The sequence below is a fragment of the Vanessa tameamea genome, chromosome 10, assembly GCF_037043105.1.
Source record: "Vanessa tameamea isolate UH-Manoa-2023 chromosome 10, ilVanTame1 primary haplotype, whole genome shotgun sequence".
Classification (NCBI taxonomy): Eukaryota; Metazoa; Arthropoda; class Insecta; order Lepidoptera; family Nymphalidae; genus Vanessa; species Vanessa tameamea.
Window position 1 is genome coordinate 1,509,722 of NC_087318.1, and position 15,931 is coordinate 1,525,652.

The 15,931-nt window shown below is 32.9% G+C and overlaps 1 protein-coding gene across 1 annotated transcript in view; it reads left to right on the plus strand.

Annotated features, from left to right (window-relative positions):
* The window catches only part of Ds (dachsous), a 274,093-nt gene that overhangs the window by 238,218 nt on the left and 19,944 nt on the right, over positions 1 to 15,931 (plus strand). The window contains exons 3-4 of the mRNA XM_026633661.2: positions 9,388 to 9,562; positions 10,837 to 11,304. Coding sequence (XP_026489446.2) covers positions 9,388 to 9,562; positions 10,837 to 11,304 — 643 coding nt within the window. The remainder of the gene's footprint in view (positions 1 to 9,387; positions 9,563 to 10,836; positions 11,305 to 15,931) is intronic.

Below are 15,931 nucleotides of genomic sequence, written 5' to 3' on the forward strand. Positions count from 1 at the left end.
AATATAATATGTTTTTTATTTTTCTGACCGTACATTTCACACTTCAAGACGTGCGCATGCGTCGCGATTTGTGTGGGTACGTTCCCGTATACATTACACGCTACAAGATAAATTAATCTCCACAAAAGACACGGTATAGGTAATTTTTGTTTTATTGGATGATATATTGCAGATTCTGTATCGCGACTTTGTTTTAAAAAGGTTTTATATGCACATTTTATTATTTATTTATCCTTTATTGCAAAAGTAAGCGAAGGCAAAGTGAGATAAAACAAAACCTCATTGTATAAATTTATTAATGTTTAACTATAACAATAAATGACACGTATAGGCACATCCCAATGAATTATCCAAATAGAATGGTGGAAAAATTTAACTACTGAGTTTCTTGCCGGTTCTTCTCAGTAGAATCTACATTCCGAACCGGTGGTAGGTTTACTTAATATAGTTCTGTAAAATGACGATTGATCAAAAGTGCTTTTTTAATAGAATTTCATGTGTTTTTTTACACAATGTTCGTTTTCTGTATCTTCTACATTATCTGTGTAAGACTTTCAAGATCATCCATTTAACCTACTTAGTAGACTTTTTGGGTTCAGCGTATGCAAAAACCGGTTAAGTACGAATCTGAAGCGCGTCGTGATGGTTCTGTACTATTCCGTCTATTTCATTCATTTATTGCAATTTCAAGTACGATTTAATTTAGATTGTATTAAAATAATCCGTTTTTTTTTTTAAGTTTTGTGTTCAGTATTTTAGACTCGCAGGGGATGTATGTATGTATATACAATATAGAGTACTATTGTTTATTTTCTTTAACCTCTTTTCAAATAGATATTTAAACTTCAAACAATTATAATTGTATTTCTCAAAGCACTTATCAGGTCTTGTGATAAAACTTTTTTTTTGTTTAGTAATTTTCTACCCAAAGTTGAAAATTGTTCATTTATGCAACGCGTTGGAAATTACGTAACAAAACTAACTGGATTGCTTATGACTTCCAACAGATTTTTTCATTGAATAGATCAGAACAGACGCAGAGAAGACAGACGCGATTTTTTTTTCATATCCAATATACGGAACCCTAAGACAAGTAGAAGTATAAAACAAGATACAAAAAACGGTTTATTTAAACGATATATGATCGAATAGCGAACATATCCACTGATTAAACCAAATAGAACAAATCGTTCGAGACAATGAAATTTAATATTGAAGGCAAAAGGGAGGCGAGCAAAGACCAATGAACACGTCTATTATTAAAAAGAAGCAAATTTTTATGCACGTACCGGGCTTAGTGTGTTGGGGCTTTTTTGCGGTTCATAAAGCTGATGAGACACTATTTATTTACGATTGATATATATATGTATAGTTAGTGTATTCGATGACATATTGTAAATCTGACAGACGTTTAAAAATAAATTATGATGATAAAATAATCTTGATACTTAACATTTTTATATATTATATTGATTTAATCAAATTGAATTGACTGTTTCGTTGGTCTATTGGCTAGATAATAAGCCGCAGATCCTGAGGTCCTGGGTTCAAATCTCATGTCGGGCCGATAAAAAGTGATTGGGTTTTCTAACGAAAGATTCTCAGTAACAGCCCGGGGCCTGGAATTTGAAATTGTGTACCCGTGCCTCGGAAAGCACGTAAAGCCGTTGTTCCAGGGGCTGAACTTTTTCCTTCCAGGTTGGATGCCGTCCCATCGAATTATGAGAGTGAGGGAATACAGAGTGCACCTGTGTTTACGCGCAAGCTTGTGCTCTATGATATGTCCTGCGTAGTCTCATTTAAGATCGGCCCTTGGAAATGTAACAAGATGACATAATCAACATTCAATCCAAATTATTTAAATTTGTTCTAATTTGTCTTAATTTATATAAATGTAGCACGTTCGTTACTCTTTGATCCTTGGTCGTTTATAGTTGAATGTTTTTATTAAAGGTTTTGCATTTTCTTGTATATTGTGACGTAAGCAAAAATCTCACGAACATTCTAGTCGCAATCTCGCAAGCCGTTAACGAACTGCTTAACGAAGTGATTTGTTACTTTTTGACAATTAAATTGCACTTGATAGTGTTATTAAGGCAAAATTGTGTATCGCTGTTCTTGTAAATTACACCTGATTGGCGAAAATATAAAAAAGTAACCACGCACACGACATGTCCAGCTAGGCAGGACGCCTTGACGACTCTGTCATTGTGGAACAGTTTTTGCTTAGAGCTCACTTAATATAAACGATATATCGTATATAATAAATTTATTTTAAATGTTATCAACGCGTGGATGTGTTTTCGTTATCTTTTTATATTTATTTATCATTTTCAAACTGAATACATATGAATACCTTTCCAAATATATATTAATATTATAAAGAGGGAAATATAGAAGGGGGGGGGGGTGTAATCTAATGATCCAATACTAAATTTTTTATACTTGGTTGAAAAAAATACATTATTCCGAGTGCTATATGGTATAAATTAAATTTATATATAAAATTTTCGAAGAGTTTTTATTACCAACTAGCGACGCTCCCCGGCTTCGTACGGGTGCAGTGTTTATACTAAATATATAATGTTTAAATATTAAAATCTATTAAAAAAACCGCATCAAAATCCGTTGCTTAGTTTTAAATATCTAAGCATACATAGGGACAGACAAAGGAAGCGACTTTGTTTTATAGTAGGTAGTGATTATGAGTATAGAGAAATAAAACTACTCGGTTCCCCTAAGGTTCTTTTTAGTGTCTAGATTCTAAACCTTTGTAACTTTATAAATTATGAATACCGTTAAAACATTATTCGAAAGTGCCTGTCAAAGCAAAATTCAAATTAAGTTTAATTCTAGTTCTATCTAAACGTACTTTAGAGCAAAACTAATTCGAATTTCAAATATTTAAACTTGAAATAAAATCGTAACGGATCGTATACAGTACGAAATTGTTGTACATACTTATATTATAGAACAGGATTCATAAATTTTGAAAATGAAACTTTTAATTTACATGAATTAACACAGCTCCGTGACAATCGTTCAAGTCGTCTCACGATATCGATGCAAGACACACGTTTAAATTGAGCTGCAAATCATCCGACATGTCGTAATCTCTAAAAGGCTTATATATAGTTCTTCAATTTAAGTGATTCGTTATATTTTTTTCTTAACATACCTATACCAGTATAGGCTAGATTGAAAAGGTGAAACCTGTTGAACATTTCTTCATCGTTCTGCCTACAATGCTGAGTTTTTATTAAATTAAATGAGATTAATGAACGCCTATGTCTTTATCCGATCCTATTAACGGTGATTTTGTATTCGGTCACATATGTGATGTCATTATTATTTCCTTGCAAGTGAATTATCTCTTTTATTTTTAAAAATAGAACGAACTTCAATTGTGAAATTCATTAAAAAGTTATATATTCTTTTTTAATTTGATGCGTATTTCAATACTTTAATTGATAAAGAACGATAATATCCCCTATTTGTAAACGAATCGTGTTATTAAATACACTTAAAATATGTATAAAATATTTTTTATATCTGTAAAATTGTTGACTTAGAAATAAGCAGAAATATTATCTCCGCCTAAAGTCTAAGCAATTATCGCTATTCACAAAATCTTTAAACTTAAGTGAATATTTTAGCATCGTAATATACGCAACATATTTGAGACAAATTTCCGAGACAATAGCAAAGGAATGAGTATCAAAATTTCGCTTCCATTAATTGCAATATACAAACGTCTTTGCTATAATCGTCTCTATATCAAACACAATTGGAATCACTTTCGCTCAGCTCAATATTGAATCAGCTACAACTAATGGCACTACAAATCCTTCTGAATCGGCCCCTGGTATTGTCCTTCTTGATTTTGTTTCAACCGTGCTATCTTTTTCCTTTTAACGTGGACAATTTTTAAATGGTTTATATTTGATTTCATTATTGTATGCCAATCAGGTTGAATTACAATGTCCTTTACGAAGGACCGAACTGGGTTTTGTACTTTTATTATTTTTGTTACAAATCATTTATTTTATACCTTTTTGTTGCTTAAACAAGGCAGATGTAGGTTTCATTCAGATGAGACGTTCCTGTAACTCGAATTTGACGTACACATGCACACGCGAGTATGTGTAGCAATTGTTTTTATAAATTATACATTCTGAAGCACCATTGCGTTGTCCGCTGCAAGCTGATCGTCTGTGATAGTTTTATTTGCTATAAATGGAATAGAGGTATTGTTTAAAAGTAAATAACTTGAGGAGGTTATTTTTAATCCCAATAAGGGTTCGGACACACTTGTTATTTATAATGGCATCGTTATTATATATTCACTTTTAAAATTACATTCTTATTGAGTTCGCTTTTTTTATATCTGTGCGTTATTTATAATGTTGCACATAGTCATTTGTAATTTATTTAGGCGATGCTTTGAAGACTGATTATCCGTAACACAGATCAATGAATTAGCCTAATTAGACAGTATCTGATCTTTAATTTGCTTAATGGTAATACACGCTAACTATAAATGTTGCTTATGCAGTTATTAGTTAGATAGTGTTGTGTCTTCTTTTGGATGTAAAATAAAAATGACAGAAAGTAATAGAAATCAGAGTTTACTTATTTGTTGGTAAGGTGTTGTGCAAGCTTGTCTGGGTAGGTACCACCTACCTATACATTATATATTCCACCTCCAAGCAGCAATATCCGGTTTAAAGGGTGTGAGCAAGTGTAACTACAGTCACAATTTATTAGCTCCCAAGGTTTGTGACGATTTGGTGATGTATGGAATAGTTAATATTTCTGACAATGCTAATGTCTATGGGGGGTGGTGACCACTTGCCATCAGTAGATTATACGTTATGTTTTATACCGTCTTAGATAAATCTCATCATATTTTGAAATTAATTTTGTGAAATTATCTATTTATTTTAATTTATTTAATATCGCAACGGTGAACGTCTTTTGTGTCGGCTAGGAAGGTTAAAATACCTACATTAAATTTATTTATGTTGGGCGTTGACTCATTATGTAATTTGATTTGCGATAATGAGTAAAGTACAGATTTACCTGTCAGTTCTCAGTGTAAGCTATATTCCGAATCGTAGGTAATTTAATTTTATCTTGTAAAATGGATTGGAAAGACTGGTTCATTACTACATCGAGTTTTATGAACAGGCAATTGTGTGACGTCATGATTTTGTGACCGTCTTTGTGACAGCGATGATGCGCGTTCACAGATTAAATAGACGAGATATTATATAAAGAAAAATGTTTTAAAATCCGAAGTTCGTGCGAAAGAGATAGGATGTATATATTATTTTTTTAAGTAGGCTATTATGAGTAATTTAGAATCATAATTCTAAAAGATTTATTCAATGTTACCCTATTTAGAATAACGTTCCGTTTCAGTTCAGTTAGATTTTAATTTTGTATCAAAGACAAAAAGACAAACCATTTAACATTGCCATTTGAAAATAAGACATTTTGGAATGGAAGAATCGTATTCAAAACAAGAATCGACAGTCAATAACTCACGTATAATCTATCGAAATGCTGCCTTGTTTTAAATTTAACGCACAGCACGCAAAACATCAAAGTGTTGTCAGCCGTTAAAATATTAGCCGTCCATTAAACTCCCTAATTGAGACGTGCGAAACAAAAGTAGTAACACTTTTATAAACACATATATATGTTTTAAAACATACCGTGTAAACGCGGGCGTGCAATAAATCTCATTGTGGTCGTTCTTATCTTCCACACCGAGGTAGTCGATAATAGCCGCTGTCAACTTGCTCGAAAATTTAAATATAAACAACTTAAGTAGTTTAGTATCAATTTAAAAGGCGACCGCTGTTTTATCTCGTACCGTCATATTTTGAGAGCTGATTGTATATGTTGTCCTTTTGTATTGCGATGTGTGAGACGTTTTTAAGAGATAGGATATTATTTACGTTACTGCATTTTCTATTCGTGTCTACTGTGGTTAGAACGCGTGCATCTTAACCGATGATTGCGGGTTCAAACCCAGGCAGGCACCACTGAATTTTCATGTGCTTAATTTGTGTTTATAATTCATCTCGTGCTCGGCGGTGAAGGAAAACATCATGAGGAAACCTGCATGTGTCTAATTTCAACGAAATTCTGCCACATGTGTAGTCCGCCAATTTGGTGCAGCGTGGTGGAATATGCTCCAAACCTTCTCCTCAAAGGGAGAGGAGGCCTTTAGCCCTGCAGTGGGAAATTTATAGGCTGCTAATGCTAATGCTACTGTGTTTTTTTTATATGAAGAAGTTAGTCTGATGTCGATCGTGTAAAGTCACAAACGCCCGTAGACATTGGCGGTGTGAGAAATATTAAATTGTCCATATATCGCCATTAAGATTGGAAATAAGATGTTTTGTATCTCAAAATCAAAATAAAAGTATACTTTCAAGTAGGCTTTTACAAACACTTTTCAACAACAAACTGTGAAGCTACCATTGGTTCGGAATGCAGATTGCAAGCAAGAAACTCGGTAGTTACTCTTTTTCAACATTTAAAAATACAAAGAAATATTAGTTAAATATAATTATATACCTACATATGTATATAATACATCCTGCCTAGAAGTCAACAAGTATTATCTCCACGCTTTTTTATCATCTATATAATCTTGTATCGAATAATATTTCTTCACCAATGTATTTTTTTTACAAATGATTTGAATTTATCGATCGGCAAAGTTAAAAAAATCTGCGGTATCTTATCTTGTTCCTGTAGTTACACTCCCTCACTCAAACCGAAACACGACAATGCTAAGTATTACTGTTTGGCAGTAGAATATTTGATAAGGGATTAATCAGATGGGTCCCGTCAGGGATTCTGTGACATCATTTATCTCTAAGAGGTTCTAATGGTTGACAGTATTAATATAATTGTATAATTTGAGCAAGTAATTCTAACAGCACTAATGACTATAGGCAGTGGTGACCACTTACCATCAGGTGGTCCATTTGCTAGACTACCTATGTGGCATAAATAAATATTTTAAAATTTCACAACCGTGTTCTGCGCTGAGATCTTTTGATCTGAGAGAGTTCGTTCTTACAGAATACGTTTTCTGTACTGTTTAAAACAAGAGTGAGATGTCAATTATTTTTGTAATTTCATTAAAAATGAGATGTCAATTATAATGAAAAAGTATCCTTGGCCGATGTCAAATTCTCACCACGGATAATTATAAATAATATAAATGGATAACCTTATTAAAATTATTTTAACAAAGATACAAATGGCGCGCCGTTTAATTTAAAAAGGAAGTGCAATGTATCACTGTATGTAATAAGATGAGGTCTTTATGAAGGGTCTAGGATACGATAATTGAGTTCGCATTAAAAAACATAAAATAACTCATACCAATGAAGACAAGAGGAAAACGTGTTAAATGACTAATATTACCAGCGACCTGAAAATATATCTGATTTGACTCTTATTCGCTAGTTATAAAAGACTTATTTCGCTTGACAAAATGCTCCTTCTCCAAGACCATCCATTTATCTTCTCCCTACACTCAGACGCAATTAATCAGGAGGCGTTGTCACATGCATACCACCGCACTGGTTTTACGGAGCTGTCAAATTTACAAATGAAATTATATCCTTTATTTCCACACGATACGAGCGAAAATCCTATGAAACTCTTTGACGTATATAAATTACTGAGTCGCCCACGGTGTACAGTGCGATAAAGAGAAAAAGATGATTTCAGGCTAATTATCGACAATGTAGCGAGATTATATTATTTTTTTACCACTTAACACCTCAAACGTCAAATTGTTTTATTTGCGATGCAATCGAAATACATTTAAAAGTCTGGATATTGTTATTAAAAAACCCGTAAACGCCGAAAGCGTTCTCGTTTCCACGAACCATTCGGGGTCTTGCCTAAATGTCTCTTACCATTCACGATTACGGCTTGAGTTTTCTTCCGGAAACCGTTACATTTAGTTTTCTGGTCTCAATTTTATGTGTAATACGTACGTATTTTATGTGTGGTCAATATGTGATGTAAAAATTCTACATATTTTTACCTCATGAAATGCTGTTTGTGTTAAATTAATTTATCGACTGCTGATTTCAGTTAGATGTTATGATCTTAAAAATATTAAGCTTATATTATTTAATACAAGTATTACTTCAGAGTTAATTTCTAAACTCCAGTTTCTGAAATTCTGATTAAACTTTAATGCATTCTGAATGTTCATTGGTCGATAGAAATCGATAACGTGATAGACGACCAATAAGCGTTCAGATTGAAGTTGAATTTGTTAATCGTTTCAGAAACTGAATGTTAAAAGCTAAGAAAGTTGAAGTCAACTTTACTAATAATAATTCACTAAGAAATACTAATTCGATTTTCGAAGCAGTTTCTTATTTTAAAAAATGACAAGAAAAAATGTTGCCAGCTGACAAAAGTATTTTTCAGCAGTTTGGCAGCATTGGAATATTGACAGGGTTACTTTATACCCAGACTAATACACCAACCAAGCTCCCCGTAATATCTACTTTTAACTTTAATCCCATGATTGCAATAAATACAGGAAGATAAAACGATTGCAGAGTTAAAACTACGTCAAAAAATTGCCACCTTAATAAAAATAAAGTACCTTAATGCCAACAATATCCAGTTACAAATATTATAAATGATTAAAATATGATATTTATCAAAGGATCAAACATTAAAGATCTCTCGAGGGGCATTATAGACCCCACAGAGGTACTGTCAATTTTCCAGAATTAAATATCTTTTATTAATTACGATACTTATCTTAAAGACGGGGCTTAGACAATTATTTGTGTATTCGCAAAGGAAAACCGAATATGATAGCCCGTACGTAACGACTGTCCCCATTGAACGATACGAAAGTGTACAGAAATTTGCATCTTAAAATTATTTAGCATAGAAAATAAAATGCCGTCCAACTATAATTTATTTTTATTTATTTATTAATGATGATATGCACACTGTAAAGTTAATATAATGATAGAATTATTATCATAATTCATTTATCGAACCGTGTGTTATAGCAAGTTACTGTTACAACGATTATATTTCTAATTTGAAATAGAATTACAGTCGTGAATGTTAATGAAACATGTATTCAAGTAATAAACTAATGACAACAGCCTTCATGTAGTCAAGGACTTTCATTTTTAAACGGGTTTGATATCGATAAAAATTTCGAACGAGTTTAGGCCTTGATTTTTAAGGCCTATGTTTTTATATTCAATGTGATATACATTATGTTAAAATATATATTTTAGGTTAATATTTCATAACACGAGACTACTGTGAAGTTTTATACGATTATTATAACCTTTTTTTTATTTTCAGATGTCGGCAATCGACCCGGACTGCGGTGTAAACGCCATCGTCAATTATACACTGGGCGACGGTCTCTCCCAGGCGTTCAGAGTGAGACCGGACACAGGAGAACTCTGTGTATCTGGTGCTTTGGATCACGAAACGAACAGTGACTTCGAGTTTCCCGTCATAGCAACCGATCGAGGTAATATTCTTTAATACTAACAAGTTCATTAATTTTATGAGGTCACCCAGCGGTTACTCCGGGAATATCATGCATAATATTAATCATACAAATTTATTAAATGGCTTTTAATGAAACTTCGTATTGTGATGAATATTAGTTTCCCAGAGAAACAAAACAATATTCCGGAGAGTCATAATTCAGTATTGACTCCATAAAGTCTATATGCTAAGCCGACGAGATCACCTAATGAATTCAAATATTGAAACGCTATAGAAAAATTAAAACGTATTCAAACACCACATATTTTGTATAATTTAAAACGAGCATACCCTTGCCTTTGAATAAATCGCATTACTCATAGTATTAAAGAACAATGAATGGCTATTGTAGATTTTTTGTGTCCTCCCATTCATTATGAATTGGAAGCAATAAGTTTACAGTGACAGAGGGTATAGCTATGCATATACGGGCTGAAATAAGGCACCGGCGAATTGGCGAGGGTATAAATTCCACAAGTGTCGGCGCTTGTCCCACCTCTGATTTATGGAGCGAGAAAGTAAAACTATTACTTTAAGTTTTTATCCGAGCGGCGACTTTGCGAGCCTCGGACGAGAATTTCGGTAGTAATTTCGTATTTCGATAGTGAAACTGACGATTTCTCTCAGTTTATTAACTTTTTGTCTGACGAAATTAAGATGTTTTCACGCGTTGGATATTTTGTTTGTCATGTAAAAAGTAAAGCGTTTCGTTTACTTAAGTCGATCCTTTTTTTTCGTATACGTATGTTTAATTTAATTAAATGATGATATAACTTTTGTTGTCCATATTTTTTTTCAAGCAGAAAAATTATCTGCAAATTTATCTGCTTATCGAGGTTTTTCATGAACAATAAATAACCTCGGCTATAGGACGACTTACCTGCTCATGAATAAAAGTAATTATTATCACATAGACAGATAGATAGAAAAAATTCTACGGATATTTTCAGGTTACTATATATAGGTTTATACAGCTTAAATGTTATTCAGAATCTTGCTCATCTAGAGCCGTTAATCAGCAAAACATTATATTTCCATCCCGTTCAAATACAATGTAAGACAATGTTTTGTTCGAAGTTATTTGCGCCACAATTAAAAAAAAAACAACCACATAGCATAGCGGACATCATTTTATTATCGCAAACATGTAACGAAAACGCGTTGACATCAGCATAAATCAAGCGCCTGTCAATTAAACATAGTATTACAACAATACACAGACAATCAAGAGACCAATTATTTATTTATTCGCAGGGGGCCTGTCGACGACCGCAATGGTGAAGATTCAACTTCTCGATATAAACGACAACGTTCCGGCCTTCACTGTGAAAGATTACGACGTTTCTCTGAAGGAGGGTAGGATATCAAGCAGCGAACCGATAGTAGCCGTGTCCGCTAGCGACGCTGATTCAGGGAGATTCGGAACTATAACGTACAGGATCGTGAATGGGAATGATAATGATGTGTTCCGTATAGATAGGAGCACGGGAGAAATATTCGTTACGAAGCCAGCTCTGATACAAGCTAATGGAAAGTTTGATTTGGATGTATCAGCGACTGATGGCGGTGGTCTGGCCGCGCCGCAAGGGGCTACGGTTCATGTGAACGTGATGCCTGCTGGGGTTGGTTCAGCATTGTTCGATAAACCAAGATATAATTTTCGTGTGCGAGAAGACGTGAGGAGCGGAACCATTGTTGGGAATCTGAAAGCTACGACTGGTGGTGAGTTGTTTATTTATATTACTTATTAATATTAAACAATATTAATTGTCAATTATATAATTAATTCGAATTAATAAATTATATTTGGTAAGCAATCGAATATCTTAGATTTCTAGGTACACAATGCTCTGTTAATGATGAAATAAGATATTGTGATGAGCGTTGAAATAAGATACAATTATTTCGTTGGAGATTTAGACACACAATGCATTTCGATAACATTCTTTGAATAGAAAGCACCATAAGCAAACACGACAGACGTTTGGGATTACATACAAAGAAAAACACTTAGAGGTTGAGTAAATATTAATGTTAGAATACTACTGGGGAATCGAGTTACCGTATAGCTTCATTTCGCTTTAACAAATTTATTGAATTCGTGACACTTTTAGCTCCATTTAAGGGAAAAGCTGTGGCGAAAAGATTAACGCTCCTAAGAGAACTACAATGAAGTTTAACGTTATAAGGAATAAGTAAATAACTCAATAGATGAGTCATTGAAATAATCACTGATCCGAGAATTATTTTAAATATATCGAGTTAAACGTATCAACAGGGAGAAATTAACATAAATTAGTTAGGAATTGTGATGGCTCAATTATGCAGTCGAAACTCTTTAATTCCAAATTTAAACATAAAATTTTAAATTGTTACCGTTCTAAATATCATGTTAATAAATTTACAAGGCGTGGACATTTGTAGGTATGATTTGTTCCAAAAAATAATAAAAAAACACGAACAAAAATATTGCTTAGATTTTTTATAAGAATTATGTAAAGATATTATTCTATTTCTATACCTATTTAGTTATCTACCTCTGAAATCTTATTTATAATTCAAATCGATATTATTTGACAAGAATTTTTAATGAATGCTGGCCAAAAATTACAAATTCAGCTAAACATAACATTTAGCTAATTTTCGTATATATCGTATCATAATTAGAACACCAATCAATGTGCCACGTATATCCCTTGACATATCCTCTTCATTGCACCATACCTCTAAAGAACAGATATCCAAACACAAAATACATAATCGGCCATTGTATGAAAGTAAGATCACGATCACGTGATGAGCAGCCGTCGTTATCCTGGCTTCTACCACTTTTATATGTCTCTTTATACTTTCTAATACCGGAATAACTTTGTATTGTAATCATTGACACTGGAAATAGATATAAATATATTGAAATTACGATATTTGTATGCTTGAAGCGATGTCTCGCATTTAATTTCGAGTTAGTGTCGATTTTATCTTATGATGAGGAATATTTTGTATCGAGTAAAGAATTTCATTGCGTTGCAAGTTATTTGGTCATGCGAGCGAGCGAGCCACTGATCGTTATGTATTTAGTACTCCCTGTTAAACTTTGGGATCCAAAATAATAAATTACAGTATATGATCAATTATTTAGCCAAACGTTTATCTATAATCATAATGAAATTACGGAATCGTGTGATCAAACCAGAAAAGCCTGAAGCGTTTATATTTTATGTTAAGATAAACGAACTTGAACTTGGTCGTACGTGTATATTGCATGATATCAATTAAAACTAGAAACTGAAAAATAATAATGAAGGTCCTAAGTAGAACTCTTAAGCAGACAATTCTACAAAAGAAATAATTGCTTTCATAAATGTAACGAAATAAGGAGCTGACGAGTTCTGTTTGGCATAATAATAATAAGACGTGCGCAGGCGCAGCCAGTACGAGTCGCTAGCGCGTCCAACAATGTTTCTGTTTTGTAACGTAATTGTCGAGGAGTATCTGTAATTTGATTGCAATTAATTCAAGGTATTACTGTTAATATGCATGGAATCCTAACGATCGGGTCCGATGTAACTCGAACGAATAAAAAATAAATGCAATAAATTTAATGGGCGTCACCATTTGAATCGCTTTCGAATTTATCAGCTTTATATTTACGTTTAAAGTAATTGTATACCTCGATTTTATTAATTTTGGAGTTATATATATCATAATTTTATTATAGCATTAACATCAGTCTGTTAGATGGGTGATAGTTTTTCTGTTGTTCGTCCGAATATTAAAATTCATTTGTACATCAATAGTAAATCAAAGAAGACATAAACTGAGCCCGCTGTATAACTCGGCAATGAATTGTGTTTCACTAATATTTATACAACTAGACTCCATAAAAGCATTTGTTACACCGTAACATAATCAAGTATTAAAAATATAATTCTTACTTTCAAATCATCATCCTTAAGAATTGTTGCCCAAACTATTGCATAAATGATTATTATGAGATTAAATATTTAATAAGTGGATATTTATTCTATATTTATAGATTAAAATATTAATATTTTGGATCGAAAAGTGAAATTATAAAGTCGAAATTAAATTTTTAGAAATATTTTAAAAGTTACATGACGGTGTAACAGAGATCTATTCTCTCCGAGGCCACGTTTATTCTGTTGCGAGCGGAGGGCCCGTAAATCACTGAATTGCGAACTCCACCGTTATAGTACGCGGAGCACTTGTCCATGGGAATTCCACGGCGAGACCATTGTTGTCTCAGAGGAGAGCATATATTAGATGTGGCATCGAGGAAATTTAGGACGGGAACTCTAGTCGACCTCACGTATAAATTTTAGAACAACGTCGACTTGTCATTCGCTTTTAATCTCTAAGACTTTGAATATCTGAAAATTTTAACTATATTTTTTTTTTATGATTTTCCATCGATCATGAACAGATTATGGATTTAGGTTTAAGCGATAGAAACTTGTATAGAATGAGTTAAAGTGTGGAAGCTCAGTACAGTCATTTTGATTATTGATATATTCAACCGCCAAGCAATACAGCGTTGTTGTGTTCTAGTTTGAAAGTTGAGTGAGCCAGTGTAACTACAGACACAAGGGTCATAATAACTTAGTTCCCAAGGTCGGTGGTGCATTGGAGATGTTAGGAATGACTAAAATTATTTACGGCGCCAATTTCTGTGAACGGTGGTGACTACATACCAGCAGGTGGACCAGGTTTCATAAAAAAAAGAATTATTTTTACCGCTTAACAAAATTGTTTTCGTTTAAATACGTATATTAAATAACTGTTTGTGTTTATGTTATTTACCTTACGTTATCATTTTATATACTGATATTAGGAGTAGATTGCAAAGCATGCCAGTTTACATGAATTATTCACATTTTCCGACTATTTCGTCACTTATGACTTCATCATGGTCACGTGGTCATTCCATGTCATATTATGGAAGTCGTGGTCACGTGCCACTTCTTCGGATGCTATTCTAAGTCCATTGCTGATAGCGGCGCTTAAGATTCATAGTTTAGCTTGCGTGTGTCGGTGTACGCCTTTCCTTTAAGCTATTTCACTTTATAAACGGACGGATCTTTCTATATGAGTTGATCATAAAACGCTAATATTTTTCTTATAAATTATATATTACTGATATACTATTTGAATATTAACATTTATTATATTTACCTGAAAAATAAACACGTAGATGTTGCCGCCGACAGATAGATAGATATTATAATTAAAAATGTACTTGTAAATATATACATATATATATATATATAATATAAAATATATATATATATATAAATCGCGAAGAAGCGCCCCTCCACCTAACGTTATTTGCGTTCATTAGTATCAGTGTGTAACGTGCTTACAAGACGTGTGACGTCATAGTGTTCGTTAGACGATTAAAAAAAAGTAAATATAGAGTAGATAACCTTTCTTTTTAAATTTTACGTGTACTTTACCATAGAGGGGCGAGGAGCTAGCCTTCGTGTGTAAATAGATTATACACTTGCGTCTAATTATATTTACAATATAACCTTTGTTAGTGGCAAATATCAAATTAACCAACAGCTAAATTTTATGAAATTTGTTACTTTTACTCATGCTGCATGGCTTGAAATAAACAAAAGTGTAACAACTGATAATCTTGCCTGTTCTACTCGGTACAATCTGTATTCTGAACCTGTGTTAGCTTTAAAAACCATTCAATCCTGAATATTTCAAAGGTGCTTCTAATGCTTTGTTTTTATAACGTTATTTAAATGTACAGTATACGCATTTTGTTATTTAGTCAAGTGTCTACCATTTAAAAGTTTTCATGTATAGGTGGAAACTGAAGAGTTTAGTTGCAACGTTAAGCTCGCAGCCTTGCTAATCGAAAGCTTTACCATCAACGGTAATAGAGATCGAACATGTCTTGGTGCACACACTTGTGCTCTGGTTGTGAAATAATATGGTAACATTGGTAATTATATGATCAATATCCGGTTTACTTAATATTTAATAAAAAAAAATGTATTCGAATTTTAAAGGTACTTTAGAATCGTCAACGATTAATTTATTCGCATGGTCGTATAAAAAATATTTAATTATTGTATATTATGTAAGGCAGTAATAAATCGAAATGTTGTTGAAATAACAAACATTTATAACAAATAATACAATTTACACACAAAACATCGTGATGAAGGCTGCATGTTTTTGAGGGACTCAGAAACGTGTACCCTCGCCACTCGTACATGTAATTTATACTCGTCGAGTGCTATTATAATGTTATTTGTCAAGTGAAAAGGAATCGGTGAATTCTTACAACACGTATATGTTTTTTTTTTTTATT